This window comes from Aethalodelphis obliquidens, unplaced genomic scaffold, assembly GCF_003676395.1.
Source record: "Aethalodelphis obliquidens isolate GAN/ISIS:26980383/991018 unplaced genomic scaffold, ASM367639v1 scaffold90, whole genome shotgun sequence".
Lineage (NCBI taxonomy): Eukaryota > Metazoa > Chordata > Mammalia > Artiodactyla > Delphinidae > Aethalodelphis > Aethalodelphis obliquidens.
In genome coordinates, this window is record NW_020838034.1 from 2,495,818 (window position 1) to 2,515,173 (window position 19,356).

Sequence of the window (19,356 nt, forward strand, 5' to 3'; positions counted from 1 at the left end):
CTTGTCACAACTCAGTGCTCTCTCCTTTCTCTGGACTCCGGTGTTTACCTATCAAGGTTAGCCCTTGAACACATACTGTCACAGACGTTACTCATAATGGCAGGCATTATGCCTAGCGTTGGGGACACAAAGCAGAATAAGCAGTGCTATTTTCCCAGTCCACAAAATTTGTATCCCAGCCCAGGCCACAGACTCTTTGAGGGCAAAGGTCATGCCTAATCCTTGCCCTGTAAAAAGCATAAGGAGCCAGCACAGAGCAGGCGCTTGACAATAACTTTTGTCTTGACCAGCCCACCTGAGGGGATTCCCACACCCCATCCTGGCTGGCACCCTCCCCTTACACCTTGGGACCTGACGGAGAGCAGTGGGAGTGGAGTGACGCACCTGCGCACACACTATGATGAGGTCGGGGTTAGTCCGTAGCCAGTCCAGGAAGACTTTCACAGCAGGAAGCAGGCCTTCCGCCATCAGGACTTGCAGCTTCTCCTGGATGCTGCGCTCATTCCGACAGGAGCGCCCACTAGACTCACTTCCCTCCGACTCAGAGCCCTCTTCAGAGGCTGGGGATGGGTGACAGAGAACCAGGATGAGCGACTAGTAGGCACATGGCAACAGGCTTCAGCTCTGTGTGGGGAGCATGCCCCAACCTGCTTGGACTCTTCTGAAGAATTCTGATGTGAGAAGAGAGGACTCAGGCTCCTGCCTAACTTTTCTAGGCTCACTAACTAGTTGCTATTTTTTTTTTTTTTTTTTTTTTTACTAGTTGCTTTTAAGCCAAGAGCCTGGTGCCTTTTAAAATACGAGCTAAGAAGCTTCCCTGGTGGTGCAGTGGTTAAGAATCTGCCTGCCAATGCAGGGTACATGGGTTAGAGCCCTAGTCCAGGAAGATTCACATGCCGTGGAGCAACTAAGCCCGTGCACCACAACTACTGAGCCTGCGCTCTAGAGCCCACGTGCCCCAACTACTGAAGCCCGCGTGCCCTAGAGCCCATGCTCTGCAGCAAGAGAAGCCACTGTGATAAGAAGCCCACGCAATACAACGAAAGAGTAGCCCCTGCTTGCCGCAACTAGAGAAAGCCCGTGCACAGCAACGAAGACCCAACGCAGCCAAAAATAAATAAATTTAATAAATAAATTTAAAAAAAAAAACACGAGCTAATTTGTGAGGTCTACAGCTACTCACTCAACTGATATTTATGATGTGCCTATACTGTGCAAAAGGCAGGGCAGACAGTCAGAAGTGAGCTACAGGTGGGGAGAAAAGGGGTACAGAATTAAAAGAACTACTTCCAACTCCTAGCTCTTCAAGTCTGCAGGTTAGAACACTAAGTAGTTCACACTCCAACTCTGAGCATCAGCTTCCTCATTTCTTTTATTCATTCAAAGTCCCAACCATGTGCCAAGCACTGTGTTAGGTAATGAGGATACAGCGATAGACAAAACATGGACTGCCCTGCCCTCAAGAGGCTCATGGTATTGCGGGGGAGGGACAGACAAGTCAACGGACAATGTCACTCAAGTGGGAAAAGGCTGGAAGTTGCCAAGGTGCAGAGTCTACAGGAGCCCACAGGAAGCCTACCCTTGGAGGAATCCCAGACCAAGTGACTTTTAAGCTAAAATCCAAAGTGAGAATTAGGCAAGCAACTGGCTAATTGAGAGGCTCGGGGCAAGGGAGGAAAAGTATATTCCAGACCAAAGCAGCACCGTGCACAGAAGCTTGGAGGTAAAGAACAGAATTTAGAATAGGGATGATAACTCTTCCACCACAAGACTGCAGTGAAAATTAGATAAGACCCCCAAAAAATCCAACCTAGTGCTTGGCATAGAGTAGATGCCGCAAATGCTCACTGCTGCTGCTGACCAGGTGCCCCCTTTGCACCTCAGGGGAAGACCCTCAGGGAAACAGTCTCATTCTAATCCACCTGCCCTGGTGGGTGTGGTTTTTCTAGCTTCCAGGAGCCCTGGTAGGACCTGGGATGGCACGGGAGGGAGTTACAGCTGCAGTGCTGTGTAGGGAGAAAAGCCCCAAACCCACGGGGCAAGGTGGGAGTGGGAGGAGAATAAGACCATGAAATCAGTTGGGAGCTGAGAATAAGGAAGTGAGCAGCAGAGGGGATTCCCAGGAAAAAACTCCAGGCCACACTACAGGCAGAAGCCGAAAGCCAGGCAGTGAGGGTGGGGATGAGAGGTACTCAAACAGAGAAAAAAGTGGCCTCTCTCAGAGAAGTGCCGATGGTATAGAGGTGAGGACCAGAGCAAGATGATGAAGAGAGGCCCAAGTACCTGGCTCTGAGGGCTTGTCCACATCCCCATTGACACAGGGCCTGCGGCTGGCCAAGGTGGGAGCTTCGGTGGTGGGCTGGAGGAGCAGGTTGCTGAAGGTGGGGGCCAGTCGGAAGCAGCGTTTAGTCTGGAACATCTGGGTGGACATGGCTTGTAGATTGCTGGCAATGCTGGCCTCACTGGGGCCCAGTGGGCCATTGAGGGATTCAGGAGCCTCTGACCTGGCCCGAGGTGGCTCCAGGGCTGGGGACCGTGTCCCTTCCTCGTCCTCCATATCTTCCAGGTCTGATCGGGACTCTTGGCTGTTCATTTCTGAATCTGTCTCGGCATCAAAGGCTGTTCCCCCACCTTCAAGGCTCTTGTCGGAGCCACTGTCTGAGCCCTCACTGGCCCGGGCTGAGTCATGGCTCGAGTCTGAGTCAAAGCCTTCACTCAGGTCACTGTCATCACCAGCTTTGGGTGGGTGGCGCCGGCGGCGGAGGCAGGAGAGGCGGGAGAACTTCCGGCTCTTTCTGACCTCGCCATCTTGAGATGCTGCAGGAGGAGGCTCAGGACCCGGCTCCTCCACCTTCTCCAAGGGTTCCTTGGACTCTGCTTCATCTGTGGAAAGAGGATGGTCAGGTGGGGCCTTGGGGACAAACCGGAACGAGGACACTGGCAGGTGCTCTTCGACAGCACCTCCCCTGCCACAACTGTGTTCCCCTCCCACGATCCCCACACCCCATGCTAACCTTTCCACAGTCACAACCTCCCCCGTGCCTGCACCTGTGCCATCACTCTGGAATGCCGGGACGGGATTCTCGCCCTCTTCCAGCTCAGCTTGCAGCCGTATGTTGACATGATTGACAAGGTGGGAGAAGAGGGCCAGGGTGAAGGCAATGGCTGCACTGTACTGCTTGGATCCTAAAACCAAGAAAGCCAGCATTAGGGGCCCAGGGCCCTGAAAAGGAGTAGGCTCCACTAATTTCAACCTCATCTCACCTGTTCTCAACCCTTCCAAGGATCCAACTACCTCTGAAAACTTCCTCTAAGGTAAAAAAAGACTTCTCAGGTCTCTTCACTCGCATCCTGTAATGTGGAATGTGCCAGCTCATCCTGCTTCAGGTAAGCTCATGGATGCTCTTGTCCCATCTCATCCTCCCTGGCTTTGATGCCTTCACGCAAGCGTCTCCCCATATGCCCCAAGCATCTTTGCACCCAGCCCTGCCTCCCCCTCCCTTCCATCCAACTTTGCTCTACATACACCTCCGGCAGACAGGTTTCCAGAACTGCCTAACTGCCCCCACCCCCAGCAAGTCTGAATTCCATCTGGATCATCAGCTAAGCATCTCAACCACTGTGTCTGCCTGGGTCCTGGCCAAGGGTACGTGTGTTTGTGGGTGTAGGAGGGCGGAGGGGGTGGGAATATGCTGTCGCCTTTGTTCATTCACTAGGAGCTTCTTTAGGGCAGGGTTCCTTGCCCCTATCTCCCACAGCCAGGCAGCGACACAGGTAGTGAAGGGACTGCTTGTGGAAGCAAGTTCATGGATAAGGAGCTGCAGAAAATGGTAGTGAGGATCCCAGAAGCCAGTCGGGGAGAAATGAGGGACAGAGGGAGAGTTACCTGCTCTCTTCAAGCTGTGCACACCCATAAGGCAGATGATGACCATCTGAAAGATGAGAAGGTCCGGGAGGAAAGCATATCCACTCTCATACTCCTCCTCATCCTCACTGGCCAGGCTGAGGTTGGGTGAGGAGGGCAGGTAGAAGAGACAGAGGTTGAAGTCCTCCAGGACTGACTGGCAAAGTGATGTCAGCTCTGAGTCCACAGAGCTATGGAAGGGCAGGATAACAGGGGAGGTCAGTGATGGGGGCTGGGGCAGGCAAAACGAGCTGGGAATACAGGATTCAGAGAAAAGACCACAGGATCCTTAGCAGAGACTTCAGAAAGAGGAGCAGGGGGAATCAGTGCTTGCTGGTCTCCAAAGCAGACAGAATAACACGGGAAGGGCAGACACGCAGTGGAAGAGATGTGGGTAGGCTTCCCATTCGGCCACTCCTTCAACATCTAGTAAGCACCCACTGTGCCAGAGGGTAAGCCACCCAGAGAATGGGCACAGAACCTAGGGTGAGACAGTGAGGGATGCCAAGAAAGGACTAACCAGCTAAATAATTTCCAATCAAAAGGCAGAATTCACCAGCCCACTCCCTCCTCTTCAAGTCCCCTGCCAGAAAGAAGCCATCGTGATGGGGCTCACAGGACACAGTTCTTGCTCACACTCTCTTCCACTCACCTGCTTTTGGGCTGCAGGAGGCTTTGCAGATACATAAAGTTCACCAGCAACCTCTTAATGTCTTTACATCTGAAATGAGAGGAGCCCAAGGTAAATGGTGAACAGCTCCAGGGTCCCTATGGTCCTACTGCACCAATTGCAGAAAGACCCCCTCTTCCCACAGGCCCCACTCACCGCTTCTTGCTGGGAGAGAGCTTCCGAGTCTCGCACTTCTTCAGCTGGTGGTACATTTTGGCTGCCTTGTCATACAGCCGCTTGAGGTTCCCATAGGCCCCCTCAAAGGACACTTCCGACTGGATGCTGAAGGAGACAGAGGTGAGCTACTGAGTCTTGGCAGAGGCAGAGGGGGAGAGGGGAAATGTCAGTCTTCCAGGGATTTAGGGAGCACTGTTTCTAGTCAATACAGGCTGCTCCCAGCCTCCCCTTCCATGTATGTACTCAGGGTGAAAGCTATCTTTCCTAATAAAATACACACATACAACTTCCAGATTAATCAGAGTAATGATGACATCTGCATCTCCTCTGTATCTAGAAATGGGACAATTAATCTCACTGAATGTTACAAACTTAACTTAGTTACCATCCCTGAAATACACTATCCTTCATCTTAAAGCACAGGCACTTAATAGGTAGCATTTAACAAGCATTTACTATGCGCAAGGATATTTACATACACTACTTCAGTTAATCCTCATGATATTCATTCAAATGCAAATATGTACTGAGCACCCAACTCTGTGCCAGGCACTGTACCCTACTATTGTCCACATTTACAGATGAGGAAGTAAAGCCTGAGAGAGCAAGTATAATGCAAAGGTCACATAACAGACTTCCCTGGTGGCGCAGTGGTTAAGAATCTGCCTGCCAATGCAGGGGACATGGGTTCGAGCCCTGGTCTGGGAAGATACCATATGCCGCGGAGCAACTAAGCCCATGCGCTACAACTACTGAGCCTGAGCTCTAGAGCCCACAAGCCACAACTACTGAAGCCCGGTGCCTAGAGTCTGTGCTCCCCAACAAGAGAAGCCACCGCAACGAGAAGCCCGCGCACCGCAACAAAGAGTAGCCCCTGCTCGCCACAACTAGAGAAAAGCCCACGCGGGGCAACGAAGACCCAACGCGGCAATCAATCAATCAATCAAACAAAGGTCACATAGCTAAAACATAGTAGAGCTGAGTCTCCAACCCAAGTCTGTCTTACCACAAAGGCTATGACCTTAAGAGCATGCTATACTTTTTAAAAAATGTCTTGTTTTTCGAAACATCTTTTAATTACAAAAAGCAGTGATAGAAAAGAAATACACGCCAGTGGTGAATTAAATATAGCTACAGGGCTTCCCTGGTGGCACAGTGGTTGAGAGTCCGCCTGCCGATGCAGGGGACACGGGTTCGTGCCCCGGTCTGGGAAGATCCCACATGCCGCGGAGCGGCTGGGCCCGTGAGCCATGGCCGCTGAGCCTGCGAGTCCAGAGCCTGTGCTCCGCAACAGGAGAGGCCACAACAGTGAGAGGCCCGCGTACCGCAAAAAAATAAATAAATAAATAAATTTTTTGGTACTCCTTCCACTGAGAAGTGGGCTCTGTGTCACCTCCCCTTAAATCTTGGCAGGGGATGAGGGTGGGAGACAACGACTATGCAACTGCTTTGACCAAGAGAATACTGCAGGAGTGACTCCACCAGTTTCCAGGCCCAGGCCTTAAGGGATTGGCAGGCTCTACTTCCAAGTTTCTTGGGTCATTATCTGCTGTTGGAGCCCTGAGCCACTATGTAAGAAGTCCATCTGCCCTGAGGAAGATACCACATGGAGAGGCCCTGAGACTACAGGGAGAGGGAGAGGGGTCCAGATGAACCAACCCTCCAGACATATCAGACCCCCAAATCAGCCAAATACCACTGCCTGACCCTAGACAATGCCACCAGGAGGAGAACTGCCAAACTGAGCCCTAGCCAAATGCCTAACCCACAAACCATGAGATATAATTGTTTAAGCATAGTAGAAGAGGACCTTATTTGGCACCTCCCAAACCTGGATGTGCTTGGCTCTCTTTGAAAGTGATTCACCCTAAATCATGATTATGAATGTGATGAGGGATCCAGGACAAGTAAGGGGGGCATTCCCTGGAAGGCATGCAAGGAATGGGAAAGATGCAATGGGAGGTTATAATATAAAACCTGGTAATCATATTCAAGAATGAATACACAAATAACAAAGGCTGGACAGGGTGTGGAGAAAAGGGAACCCTCCTACACTATTGGTGGGAATATAAATTGGTGCAACCGCTATGGAAAACAGTATGGAGGTTCCTCAAAAAACTAAAAATAGAGTTGCCATATGATCCAGCAATCCCACTCCTAGGCATATACCCAGACAAAACTATAATTCAAAAAGATACATGCACCTCTATGTTCATAGCAGCACTATTTATAATAGCCAAGACATGAAAACAACCTAAATGTCCATTTACAGATGAATGGATGAAGATGTGATACATATATATATATATATACACACACACACACACAATGGAATATCACTCAGCCATAAAAAAAGAATGAAATAATGCCGTCTGCAGCAACATGGATGGAACTAGAGATTATCATACTAAGTGAAGTAAGTCAGACAGAGAAAGACAAATACCATATCATATCACCTATATGTGGAATCCAAAATATGACACAAATGAGCTTATCTACAAAACAGAAACAGTCTCACAGACATAGAAAACAGACTGTGATTGCCAAGGGAGAAGTGGGGGTGGAGGAGAGATGGAGTGGGAGTTTGGGGTTAGCAGATGCCAACTATTATATGTATATAGAATGGATAAACAACAAGGTCCTACTGTATAGCACAGGGAACTATATTCAGTATCCTGTGATAAACCACAATGGAAAAGAATATAAAGGAGAATGTATGTATATGTATAACTGAATCACTTGGCTGTACAGCAGAAATTAACACAACATTGTAAATCAACTATATTTCAATTAAAAAAAAAAATGAATACAGTGGATGGGAGGCCAGTCTGTAGCAATCTAGTAACGGAACAGGGTAAATATTTGTTGATACAGGAAACAGGTTTCCTTGGCCAGGAAGGCAGAATTAGGTTATTTTACTTTACACCTTAGTAGCTGACCATTTAAGCTATGAAGACCACCCTTATTCCCTTTAGGCTTTGAAGCCCAATTCACTATATAACTTCTTCTGAGATAGATTTGGCTTCTCAAGTGGACTCTGGCCCTGAATAGGTGGCAACAGTGAGCTTCCTGGCAGTTTATGTCTCACTAAGACTTAACCAACGGCATTCTCATTTACCTGTCACTCTCATGTGCATTTGGTTATGGTGACTTAGTAACCTAAGCCTAATCAACTTTGGGTGCCCTGAAAAAATTGTTTTTTCATTCTAAGAGCTAAGTGTGAGATCCAGGGAAGCAGTGATCCACCCTGTTAAACTTGTCCCCCCGTGCTGTCATCTCTGTCACCTCAAGACACTGAAGCTCTATAGTTCTGAAGTTCTTGTCAGAGGCTACTTTGGTACCATTTTATCAACTATATCAAATTTATTTCCTTCTTCATGAAGGCGGCAATCCTGTTATTTTTCATGACAGCAGACAGCTACTTCAGCTGCCCAAGTATCTACAAGTCCAGGTGGCTATGTGAAAAGCAGCAGGGCTGTGTCAGGATGCCCCTGAGAGAAGGGACACCCTCAATCTTAGCATTCTTCTATCTATCTCACTCAGGAGCTAGAGAAGGGAGAAAGGGAAGAGAGAAAACAAAGGAGGAATTGTGCAGACATGAAAGTAGGGCTGGGGAAAGAGCTGGCAAATACTCACCAGCGCAGGTAGCAATACATGGCTTCCACATTATAGTACTTGCTGCCGGCAAGTGTGCCCAGCTGGTTGAAGGGCATTCCTGGAGAGGAAGAAAAGTCACACAGTCTGTAGCCATAATACTCACTGAAAGCTGCAAGGCCCAACCCACGTTAAGCATCAGAGAACTCATGGGGAGAACAGTGGGTCTGCAGGCGACACTGGTGTCTCAGGTGATCAGCAGTTTAATCTTGCTCCTCCAGGGCGTTATCTATTCTAGACTCACTTCCTATCAGTCTAAGCCCACCTGGACCACCAGGGATTTCAGCACTGACAGCTGCCATTCCTTCAGCAGCAGCTGTGCCTCTTCCAATGCTGACTGAACTCCATGGAGCCCTCTCCTCTATCCCAGCTCAGTCTCTCACCTGAGTTCTCCTTCCTACATGCTAATCCCCATCTTTCCCTGTAATGGAGCCTGATCCGTTCCCTCACTGTGCCTCCATGGGGGCAGCTGAAGTATGGTCCCCTCTTTCTACAGAAACCTCAGGGACAGGGAAGCCATCTTGTCTCTCCCTCTTCTTCTGCCTCCTTCCTTCTTAGCTCAAGACTTTCCCATTTCTCTTCTCCTTCCACCATCTTCTGAGTGTGTGTTACAAGGGTCAGAATGTAGAACCAAGGTGAAGTATGAAAGAATTGAGAGTGGGTGGGAAGGACCCAGGGGGAAGTGAGTATGGCCTGCCTGCCATCTCAACATTGTCTTCCTCTTGGAAAATGCTGCTGGGTTGGGAGGCCCCAGTGGAGGGGTCCACTTACCAATCTGGGGAGCCACTGACAGGGCTTGGTAGTAAAATCTCTCAGCTAGCAGCTCAGTGTCTACGCCAGCTAATTCATTCTGATATCGTGCTGCAGGAGGGAGAGGAGGAAAAGAAATACAATGATTCCGTGTTTCAGAAAAACCTCCCCTCATCTGGGAGTCTACTCTGGAGAACTGTAATAAGAGCCCGGGAGGAAGATACCTGAGCTAGAAGGCAGGCTGCTTGGGTCTCTGGCACAGTCTTAAGTCTGCATGACTATGGGCAAACTGTTCAACTCTCTCTTCCTTGCTGGTAGGTCCAAAATGTAAAGAATATTTAGTGTTTGTAAAGTAAAGAGGCTCTTCTTGATTATCTCTTCCCAATGAAGGGGCTGCAGCATATATAAATGCTTGAAAAGACTTCTGATATTTGGTTCTGGAATTCAACTGCTCAGTTCTAGAGAGAAGACATTACTAATGACACTTGGTCAATCTACTGTGAAACAGCTGATTCTCTCTGTGCCCCTTGCCTATAAAGGGTCCAGGAGTGGGATGGGGGCAGGGAGACGAGCCTCAGATCAATAAAGGATAATGCATCTGACAGCCACACACCGGCAGCCTAATGACAGAACCATTGTCTATCAGGACTAGAGACCGGGGGCCATAAAGCAAGAGTACTTTTCCATTCTGAGAAACATATTTCAGGCAGGTAAGTCCTCCCTGAGGTCTAACTGCAATTCCTCTAGGAATCCACGAAGAGAAAACCCCAAAGGAGAAAGACATCAAATTAAAATCTTCCTAACCCACCGCTGAAACCAGGTTATCACCCTGACTTTCTTAAAGAGCAAAGACATTTTCCTTCTTCTTGTATTCACCATCCTTTTCGACTCATGCACGAACAGTGAAAAGAAGGAAACACTGTAAACAGACTGGAGGAGAAAAGTTATCAGAGGCCACACTGCGCCTCCTGCTCTCCAATCACGTAAAGGGTGGTACCAACAAGAGCAGTTGGAGCCTGTCCTGTAGCCCAAAACAGAGAAAAATGAAAGGTTTGGATTCTTACACAAATCCCCCAGGTACACTAGACATCGGTGGCATGCCATCTGTGCCCAATCCATCTCCTTCCCTGAGGCAGACACTGGCTTCTTGCATCCTGAGAAAGAGAGAGAGAGAAAGAGAGAGAGAGATATGTTTATAAGCCCATTCCTCTGTCCCTACCTTTGGGGAAACACCTTTCCTAGGTGGAGAAAGGAGATAAAGAATCCAGGGCTAGTTTTAGAACACGGCCTTATGGGGCAGAGAAGACACCCATCCAGGACACAGATAGAGACACAGGCTCACAGGTAGACAGAAGTAGAGACACAGAAACTCATAGGCAGGGGTCATTCATAGGACAGAAAGGAACTAGAACAGATGGGCTATGGTCCTCAACCTAGGACAGCTCCCTGGGGGAAGGTCATGTGAAAGGTCATCATAGGAAGGCTTCTAGAAAGTAGAGGTGAGGCTCAAGTGTCAGTACAGTTGTGGGTGCCTTGGGTAGCAGCTCCCCACCTAAAGGTAAAAGGTTTGGGTAAAGATGGGAAACTTGCCCAGGAAGAATGGCATTTGAATGAGGCCAAGGTAAATGCTCCTGGCTTCTGCTTGGTGGGAGGTCCACAGAGAAGGCAGCCTATGGAGAGTCTATTCATGAGGGAAACGAGGTCATCTTGCCTGACCTGAGGACTGGTGGTGGCCAGAGCCAAACATGCATGGGCTCTCTCCTCTCCCTTCACCCAGGCAGCCTTGTAACTTCAGAGAGCTCCGGCTACTTGGCAGGCAGTTTTCCCATGTGCCAGGTACTGTTCTAAGTGTATTAAAATATCAACTTAAGTAATGCTCAAAGCAATCGCATGAGGTAGTTACTCTTGTTACTTCCATTTTACAGTTAAAGAAATCAAAGTTGCACAGCAGGTAAGTTGCACAGCATCCTCCTATCCATTCCACTTTGCAGCCACACTCCTGGGTGTGGAGCTCCCATTCTGAGCAGCCTTTCCTAATATTCTTTATAGAGACATCGCTGAGTTGGCTGAATGAGAAATATCAATAAGGAGAAAAACTAAAATGATTTGGGGAACTGACCCTTTGAAATAAGGGTTCTTAATCTTTGTTTAAGCTATGGACCCCTCTGGCGATCTGGTTTAACACCTGTAAATGTTGCCTTGGATTGACGTTGTTTTGTTTTGTTTTGTTTTGTTTTTGGCTGCGCCACACATCTTGCAGGATTTTAGTTCCCCAACGAGGGATTGAACCCGGGGTCCCAGCAGTGAGAGTGCCAAGTCCTAACCACTGGACCGCCAGGGAATTCCCCATTGTTTTGTTTTTAAATGTTTTTAAATGTACAAAGTACAGTGCTCTGCTTCTGACCAGAGAATGCTGCCACATAGGGGTGCAGACACAACCTCCATCTCTGACCCAGAATGTCTTTGTCCTGGTGAGGGAAGGGGCATGGGGATGGGGGAGGGTAGGGGGTATAAAGAGCAAGGGGAGTTGGAGGAAGAGGGAAGGAGCTCTAAAGGATAGCTGAACTGAAGAGAAAACCACCACAGCTGCCAGTACCTCAGAAGGCCAAAAAGAGATTTGCACTATCTTGAAAGAATGTCCATGATTTCCCCAATGTTTCTAAAAACTTTAATACTTTCATCAAATACTAGGAAACAATCTCTAAAGTTAAAACAAATGCCAGCCAAATTCAACTGGAAGAAAAAAATGCTATTAATAACATCTTTCAGACCTACTCTAGATCATTCCATTCCCTCCCCGACTCCCCATCGGTCTACAATCCCAGACTGAAGAGGTCTCTCTCTCTCCTTCCTTAAGATCTTTACCCCAAGTCATACGGTTGTTTGGGTAAATCCAAATTTCATGAAGCATTTGTAGGTCTTCTAGAATGCTCTCTGCCTGGCTGGGTCACAAGGTACATGGATCCTGAGGGATAAGAAGGCTAGAAGTAGAAGCATATGAACTTGCTCCTCGAGCCCACCTTTCAGGTTTCACTGACCTATGAGGGGGTCGGTGACATGGGTCCAGTCGATGCAGCACTGCAGTTCTAGCTGGTAGTGGGACTGGATATAAAGAAGGAGATGCTGGTAGAAGCCGATACCAGCGACCAGGTGTGTCCTGTAGGCACATTCCAAGGTGCTCCGGCTGTGGATATGCTAGAGATTGGGAAAGGGAAGGGGCTAGTTAAGCAACAAGATCAGAGTTCTGCTCCCCCATCCCTAATCATATTCATCTCCCTGAAGAAATAAACTTATCTTCTTGGCTCTGGAACTTTATCCACATCTCCTCTCACTCACAAGTTACCCCTATACCCTTAGACCTACTGCTCTGGTCTCCCCATCTGGGATCAGGCTCCCCTCCTTCCCTGATCCTAATTCCATATGACTCCCTCCCTTTCTGCTATCTCTTCCTTGGTTTCCCTATCTACAACCATACTCTGGCCCACTTGCCTCGCTGTCCTTTTCTTCCTTAGCTTCCCCTCTTTAGACAAACATCTTCCCAAGATCTTGACCTCCCCTTACCTTTTTGTTAGTCTTGATAAGCTGGATAACTTCGTAGTACACCTTTCTCCACAGCAGCTCCTCTGCCTTCCTCCCATAGTCCACCGGGTGCAGGAACATAAGCTTGACGCAGAGCTCACGCAGCCTGGGAAGGTGTAGAGGAGAGCATGAGAGGGACTGCCCATCCCTTGGTGAGGGACACAAGAACTGAGGACAAGAAGGCATTTGCCAACACCCCGACTGACAAATCTCTGTGCCTCGCAATAGACATCCAGGGTCAGTCAGTAGGACCCAAGACAACAGCAGTCCTGGAAGGCAGTGGGAGCCCCAAAAGACAGAGGCAGGAGCAATAAGAATTTTAATAATCTTCATTTCTTTCCCTGCACCTTTCTCTCCTTTTTACTCTGCCTCTGTATCTCCTCCTTCCTTCCTTCATTATGCAGTATGGCCAACTCCTCCAACTCAAACACCATTCTAATGGTGTTAGATGTAGAAGCTGCAGAGAGTGAGGGATCCCCTCTCCCTCTTAGGAAGGCCAGAGACGTCATACCCCATTATTGTACCATGAGGTCAGGAGATAAAAGAGAACATGTGTCTATATGTGACAGGGTTTCAGGTGGAAAGGAATAAAGAAACTGTAAGAATGTGTAGTTTAGAGTCTCAGCTTACTTGTTCCTCAAGCTAATGTTCTCTGGTTTGAACACTTCTTGATAAGCAGTTTTGTTGCAAAGGATGAGGTCAAGTCGATGCACAGCCTCCACCACGGCCCTGCAGGGAAATATAGGCAAACAGCCTCTGAGCCATGTGTATCGTCCACCTATGATGCTGGAACACTGATCCTAGAGGAAAAGCTAAAGAATTTGGGGTGGGGAAACTAAACGGCTGCAGACTGAGCTCGGTAGAAAACAAGATGAACACAGTCTCCATCCTGACACAGCAGTCCCCTCAGGAGACATCTGGCAATGCTGAAGACATTTTTGATTGTCACTACCTGGGGGAGGGGAAGAAGAGGCATGCTATGGGCATTTACTGTGTGCTGCTAGACACCCCACAATACATGGGAAAGTCTACCACCATAACTATCCTGCCCCAACTGTCAACAGTGTCAAGGTAGAGAAACTCTGTGATATGGAAGGTAGACTCTCTCGATGGAAAGAGCATAGGCTGTGATGCCAGGCAAAACATCTAGGGTTTGAACCTGGCTGTGTCTTACTAACTCTCTAACTTTGGGCAAAATTACCTACCTCTTTAAGCCTTAGTTACCACATGCATAAAAGTGGAAATAATAGCAGTTACCTCAAAGGGCTGTTGTGAGGATTAAATGAAATAATTTATATACAGCACTGGTATACAGTAGGCATTCAATAAATATTGGTGGAATGAATAAATTATTATTATGCAAAGGCTTATTATCTCTGACATAAAGGAAAGGCATTCCTAATATAAAATTCTGCTTTGGAATAATGGGGTAAGAGAAAGGGGGAGGGTGTCCCTAAACTGCTTAGTTATAAGGTCTCCTGGATCCTGCTGAAGGAACTGTTTCTTTAATATAAAGTGTAGGGTCTGGAACCAGACAGTCTGGGTTCAAATCCTAGCTCTACTTCTTACAAGCTATGTGGTCCTGGGTAAAAAATCTAACTTCCGGGACTTCCCTGGTGGTCCAGTGGTAAAGAATCTGCCGTCCAATGCAGGGGACATGGGTTCAATCCCTGGTCGGGGAACTAAGATCCCACATGCCGTGGGGCAACTAAGTCTGCGTGCCTCAACTAGAGAGCCCATGTGCTGCAAACTACAGAGCCCACGCACCCTGGAGCTTGCACACCACAACTAGAGAGAAAAAACCCACACGCCACAACTAGAGAGAATCCTGCACGCCGCAAAGATGCCGCATGCCTCAACGAAGATCCCGTGTGCCACAGCTAAGACCCAACGCAGCCAAAAAAAAAAAACCCTTAAAAAGAAAAATCTAACTTCCTTATGTGTCAGTTCTCTCATCTATAAAATGGGATTAATATCATCATCTACTTTGTGGGGGTTAAATTAGCTAATATATAAAGCACTTGTAACAGTGCCTTGTACACAGTAAGTACTCAAAAAATATTAGTCTTCATCCTGAGGAAGATATTCCAGACCCTAAGAGAAAAGTTCAAGGAAACTCTACAATGGATGGCCAAGAGGTGCCTGGGTAAGTATCATCTCTGGAAGGGTAAAACCCAAAGGACAGACAGCAGCTGTGAGAACAGGTGAATCAGGCACAGCTCTGGACACAAAACAACCAAAAAATAGGGAGTGATGATTCATAAAACAGTCCAAAATTGTTTCAGAACACTGAAACATGCTCCTGGGCTGGGGAAAGTGGGCCACAGCAGGCTAGCATCTTGTGATGGCTCAGGTGGTACACCACTAAAAGCTGTCCTGTACAGGGCGAAGTGACCGCCAACACCCAGCTGAGTGGGTGGGATGGTAATCAAGGCCTTCTCACAGGCAATCTTAAGAGCCCAGCATTTCTCCAAACACCTCCTGGTCTGCCTAGAGATGGAAGCCAAACCCTTTCAGCCATCCTGGCCCTCCATGCCAAGGGCAGCACCAGGCAGCCGTCAGTGATATGCCAGCTTAGTCCCCAGGAAAGGGCTTTTAACTTCAGTGCCATGCACAGATGTGAGGAGGCTGTGTGTGTATGTATTTTTATGGACAGGCCCCAGAGCTTTCCTTAGAGTCTCAATTCAAAAAGGTTAGTAACCACTACTCAAGGAAGTTCTAATTGCAAACTCTTAAACCTGAGAGGTCTCCGCACTTTCTTCCACATTTCCCATCAGACCCTAAGCTCCTCCACTATATTGTAATCTCTAGAACAAAAACTACAAAAAAAAGTCTTGTGTCTCATTCGCTATTGTAATCCTAGGCCTAGCAGTGTTAAAAAAAAATGTTTTTAAAAAAACAGTTAAAATTGGCCTAATTAACTGGTGCTTGTGTCCCTTCCAGCATCCCTTTTCCAGCTGCCTTTTCTGAGGGGCTTAAAACATTTCAGAATTTCATTTCTGTAAACAGACTGTGGGAATTTCCCAAATTTACTGAAGGTCGGATGACAGTTACATAGTCTAACAACATATTTACCTTGGGCCAAGAAATCAGACCTTCCTCCCCCAGTTCTTCCCACCAATCAACACTGCTATAATAAATAATAAAAAGAGATCCGCTGCCTCAAATTTCCATCCTGCCCAAAGCCAACAACACACAATTACCAGCAGAGATACCCACGTGCACGCATGTAAACCACACATGCAAACATATCCGCTTAAGTCAGTCAGTTCTGTGAGGGCAGTGGCTTGAGAAAAAACAAGATTTGTGAATGATTAGAAGGATGACCAGAGCCATTTCCAAAAGCTGGAGACAAGTAAGGAATCTTGCAAGCACTGCCCACTCTCTGTCTGACAGGCAGCACTGACAATCGGCTGCATGACAAGGCACACGTGCCATCCCAGCCAACTGCTCACCCACCTGGAGACTGCTTGGGGCAGCCCACAGTGAGAGCCCTGGGGCTGATAGATTGGATCACTTTTCTATTTTTGCATCAGCCTATACTCCCCTCTGCCTTCTGGCTTAGGAAGCCAAAGCAGGCAGGATGCCTACTCAAGGGAGGAAAAGACAACATGTTCTTGACTCTTTCACTGTCAAGATGAGGCCCATGGCTCTGAAGCTGGTCTTCTCATGCAAACACCTCTGGTTCTATAGAGCCTGAGCCGAATGAAAACCCCAAACCCTACTCCCTATTAGAAAGCAGAAAACTCAATTTGGTCTCTATGCTTCAACCTACTTTGATCCAGTTCAAGAGCCCATGTTTCAGCTGCCCCACACAGAAAATCCTCGACTCGGGGCAGGAGGAGCTCACTCAGGATGGGAAGAGCTCATACTGGCCTGTTCCCAACAGAGGGCTGAAAGGCTGAAGATGTGAGTGGCACAGTGGCACTGTGGAAATCAGAAACCAGGAATGGAAGTTGCCTGGCAAGAGACTGTAGTCATGAGGCTGGAAGGAAGGCAGAACTCAGGAGTCCCCAGGTGCCCTGAAATGGGTTCCTATGACCTAAGAACATTCTGGACTCAAAGTCCTTCACCGCTCTTCCAGTCCAACACAAATAGTCTTCCAGCCTCTTTCTTTTCATTCCGATTCCCAAAACTTAGAGTCATAAGGGACCTCAAAGCCTATCAAATCCAAACCTCTCCTTTTAAGGGTGAGAAAACTGAGGCCCAAGGTTAAACTGTGAGAGAATGGCAAAGCAAGGAGCTGAACCTGGCTCTCTTGATTTCAGTCCAGGGCTCTTCCCTGTAAGTCCTTACAGGGTTCTAAGCACCATTCCCTTCCGGGTTTTTCTCCTATCTGTGACCCCACCCTCACCTTCCCAACCCCTGCAATCCCCAATTCCCACCTTCTTACCCCAAATCCGCAAAGCTCGGTGCCAGCCCCAAGCTCACTGCGGGAGGTATCCCTCCACGTGCTTCCCTCCCAACCTCCCACCCACCCAATTCCTTCTTTCTGCTCAATCCAGCGTTACGGGGCCCCGAGCCCTCTGCTCCCTCCAAAATTGCACCCCCCCTCCCTCGCCCGCACCCCAGCCCGGCACCAGAGCCCGCCCGCCCGGGGGGCCCCCCCCCCCCCCGCCCCCCCCCCCCCCGCCACTTCCCTTGGCGGCTGCACTCACACCCCGGCCCCTCTCACCGGTAAAGCCGCTTAGTGTGGAGGACCTTTGCTTCGGGCTCGCTGCTCTCCCCTGTGGGGGGGCCTTGGCTCATGGTGCCCGGGCCCGGGGGCGGATCCCGGTCACAGACCCCCGCCACCTACCGCTACCGCCACCACTGCCGTCTCCGACCGTAGCCGCAGCCACCACCGCCGCCGGCCCTGCTCGGCCGCCATAGCTGCGAGGCAGCTACCCGCGACAGCTCCTCCTCCGCCTGCCAAATATCGCGATACCAGCTGGACGTTGCGGGCCATTGGCCTGCCACTACCAAATCTCGCGAAACTCGTTTTCCCTCCCGGGAAGTTGCCAGAACTAACTGTGGGCAGCATGGCATCTTTCTGGCTTCTGCAAGCCCTTGCGAAAAACTTTATTGACAAAGCTGCCAGAGAAGGAACAGTGAACTCTGCGGGGGAGCTGAGGCTAAGCTGGATCCGGGCAGATGGACTCACAGCTAGGAGTATGACTTTGCTTTGTCCGACGGTGGTCATTTGGTCCATCCTTCTGCCCGCACCCCGCACCCCCGCCACATTTGAGCCGAGCCCCTTTCAGATTACTAGTTAGGGTGATTCCACTTCTCCCTTTTCCCCCATTATTTAAACAAACAAAAAACGTGTATGTGAAAATTTTCTTGGAAAGAGTCAAGCATAGCGTAAGAGTAAGGCCCTCCAATACAGGACTCTTGTAGAGGCACCTCGGCCCTTCAGCTCCCGCACCCCAACCCAAAGATTTCCACTTGCATGTTCATCTCTCACCAGTCCAGCAAACATTTATTGAACACCTGCTGTCTTCCAGTCACGATGCTGGGTTCTGGAGACACAGAGATGAGCAATCCAGACACTGTCCCTGCCCTCACAAAGTTCAAATAACTTCAGGGGAAAAGATCCACAGGACTGAGAAGGTACAGCCTTAAGCGTTTCTGCCCCCGGAAAGATCACCTTGGATTCCAATTGCTTTCTCAAACCTTAAACCTAACCTAAAAGGCAAGGTGTTCAGGGGACCTGTGTACCACTGTAATGGGAACATAAATTCCTTTTCCAGACACCGACCTTCTTTCTGTTCCTGAAACAACCTGTCTTTCCCACTTATTGGCCTTTCACCTGCTGTTTCTCTGCCTGGAACACTCGTTCTCCTGATTTCCCATCAAGTCTCAGCTCAAATATCATTCTGGCAAAGAGGTTTTCCCTACTGAAATTGTCATATTGGTTTAGTTGCTAGGCTTCTTTATTATCTGTTATCCCAAAAGAACAAGCTCTTTAAGCGCAGAGGCTTTTTTTTTTTGGCCGCGTGGGGTCTTTGTTGCTGCACGTGGGCTTTCTGGCTTTCTCTGGTTGCAGGGAGCGGGGCTGCTCTTCCAGGGGCTACTCTTCGTTGTGGTGCGCGGCCTTCTTATTGCGGTGGCTTCTCTTGTTGTGAAGCTCAGGCTCTAGGCGCGCAGGCTCTAGAGCACAGACTCAGTAGTTGTGGCACACGAGCTTAGTTGCTCCGTGGCATCTGGGCTCTTCCCAGACCAGAGATAGAACCCGTGCACGCTGCATTGGCAGGCGGATTCTTAACCACTGCACCACCAGGGAAGTCCCAAGCACAGACACTTTGCCTGTCATCTTGCTCTTTCCTGTGTCTGTGCCTAGCTAATAATAGGTGCTCAATAAATATTGAATGAATAAGTGTAGAAATTCAACCTCTTTTGGGGTATCCCAATCTACTCCAAGCACCCTCTGATGCCCAAACCCACTTCTTCCTCCTTTGCTTTCCTGTGCTGAGGGTTCCTACGCATCCCATGTTGCTAGGACACACACTTACCTCTATGATCAGCTGCACCCCCACTTTCAGAAAGGATGACGTCCTCCTTTAATGCTTTTTCTGTCGGCAGATTCAGCAGGGCGGGGCCTGCCCCTTTAAACTGGGCCGCACCTGCTCTGGTCAGACTG

At 48.8% G+C, this 19,356-nt stretch overlaps 1 protein-coding gene across 4 annotated transcripts in view; it reads right to left on the reverse strand.

The window, feature by feature from the left end:
• Window positions 1–19,353, reverse strand: part of SMG5 (SMG5 nonsense mediated mRNA decay factor) — a 29,602-nt gene extending 10,249 nt beyond the window's left edge. Inside the window, exons 1-13 of one of the 4 annotated variants that reach the window (XM_027095334.1) lie at window positions 19,229–19,353; window positions 13,365–13,463; window positions 12,717–12,840; window positions 12,194–12,350; window positions 10,220–10,309; window positions 9,177–9,266; window positions 8,388–8,466; window positions 4,731–4,856; window positions 4,557–4,625; window positions 3,887–4,095; window positions 3,049–3,186; window positions 2,284–2,883; window positions 385–560 (exon numbers count right to left, since the gene is read on the reverse strand). In XM_027095334.1, the coding sequence (XP_026951135.1) occupies window positions 385–560; window positions 2,284–2,883; window positions 3,049–3,186; window positions 3,887–4,095; window positions 4,557–4,625; window positions 4,731–4,856; window positions 8,388–8,466; window positions 9,177–9,266; window positions 10,220–10,309; window positions 12,194–12,350; window positions 12,717–12,815 (1,833 nt within the window). In that variant the 5' untranslated portion in view covers window positions 12,816–12,840; window positions 13,365–13,463; window positions 19,229–19,353. Of the gene's footprint in view, window positions 1–384; window positions 561–2,283; window positions 2,884–3,048; window positions 3,187–3,886; window positions 4,096–4,556; window positions 4,626–4,730; window positions 4,857–8,387; window positions 8,467–9,176; window positions 9,267–10,219; window positions 10,310–10,871; window positions 10,891–12,193; window positions 12,351–12,716; window positions 12,841–13,364; window positions 13,464–17,409; window positions 17,634–19,228 lie in introns of those variants that run through there. The other 3 variants (XM_027095333.1, XM_027095332.1, XM_027095335.1) reach the window with 3 other exon arrangements.
• Window positions 19,354–19,356: the final 3 nt, after the last annotated feature.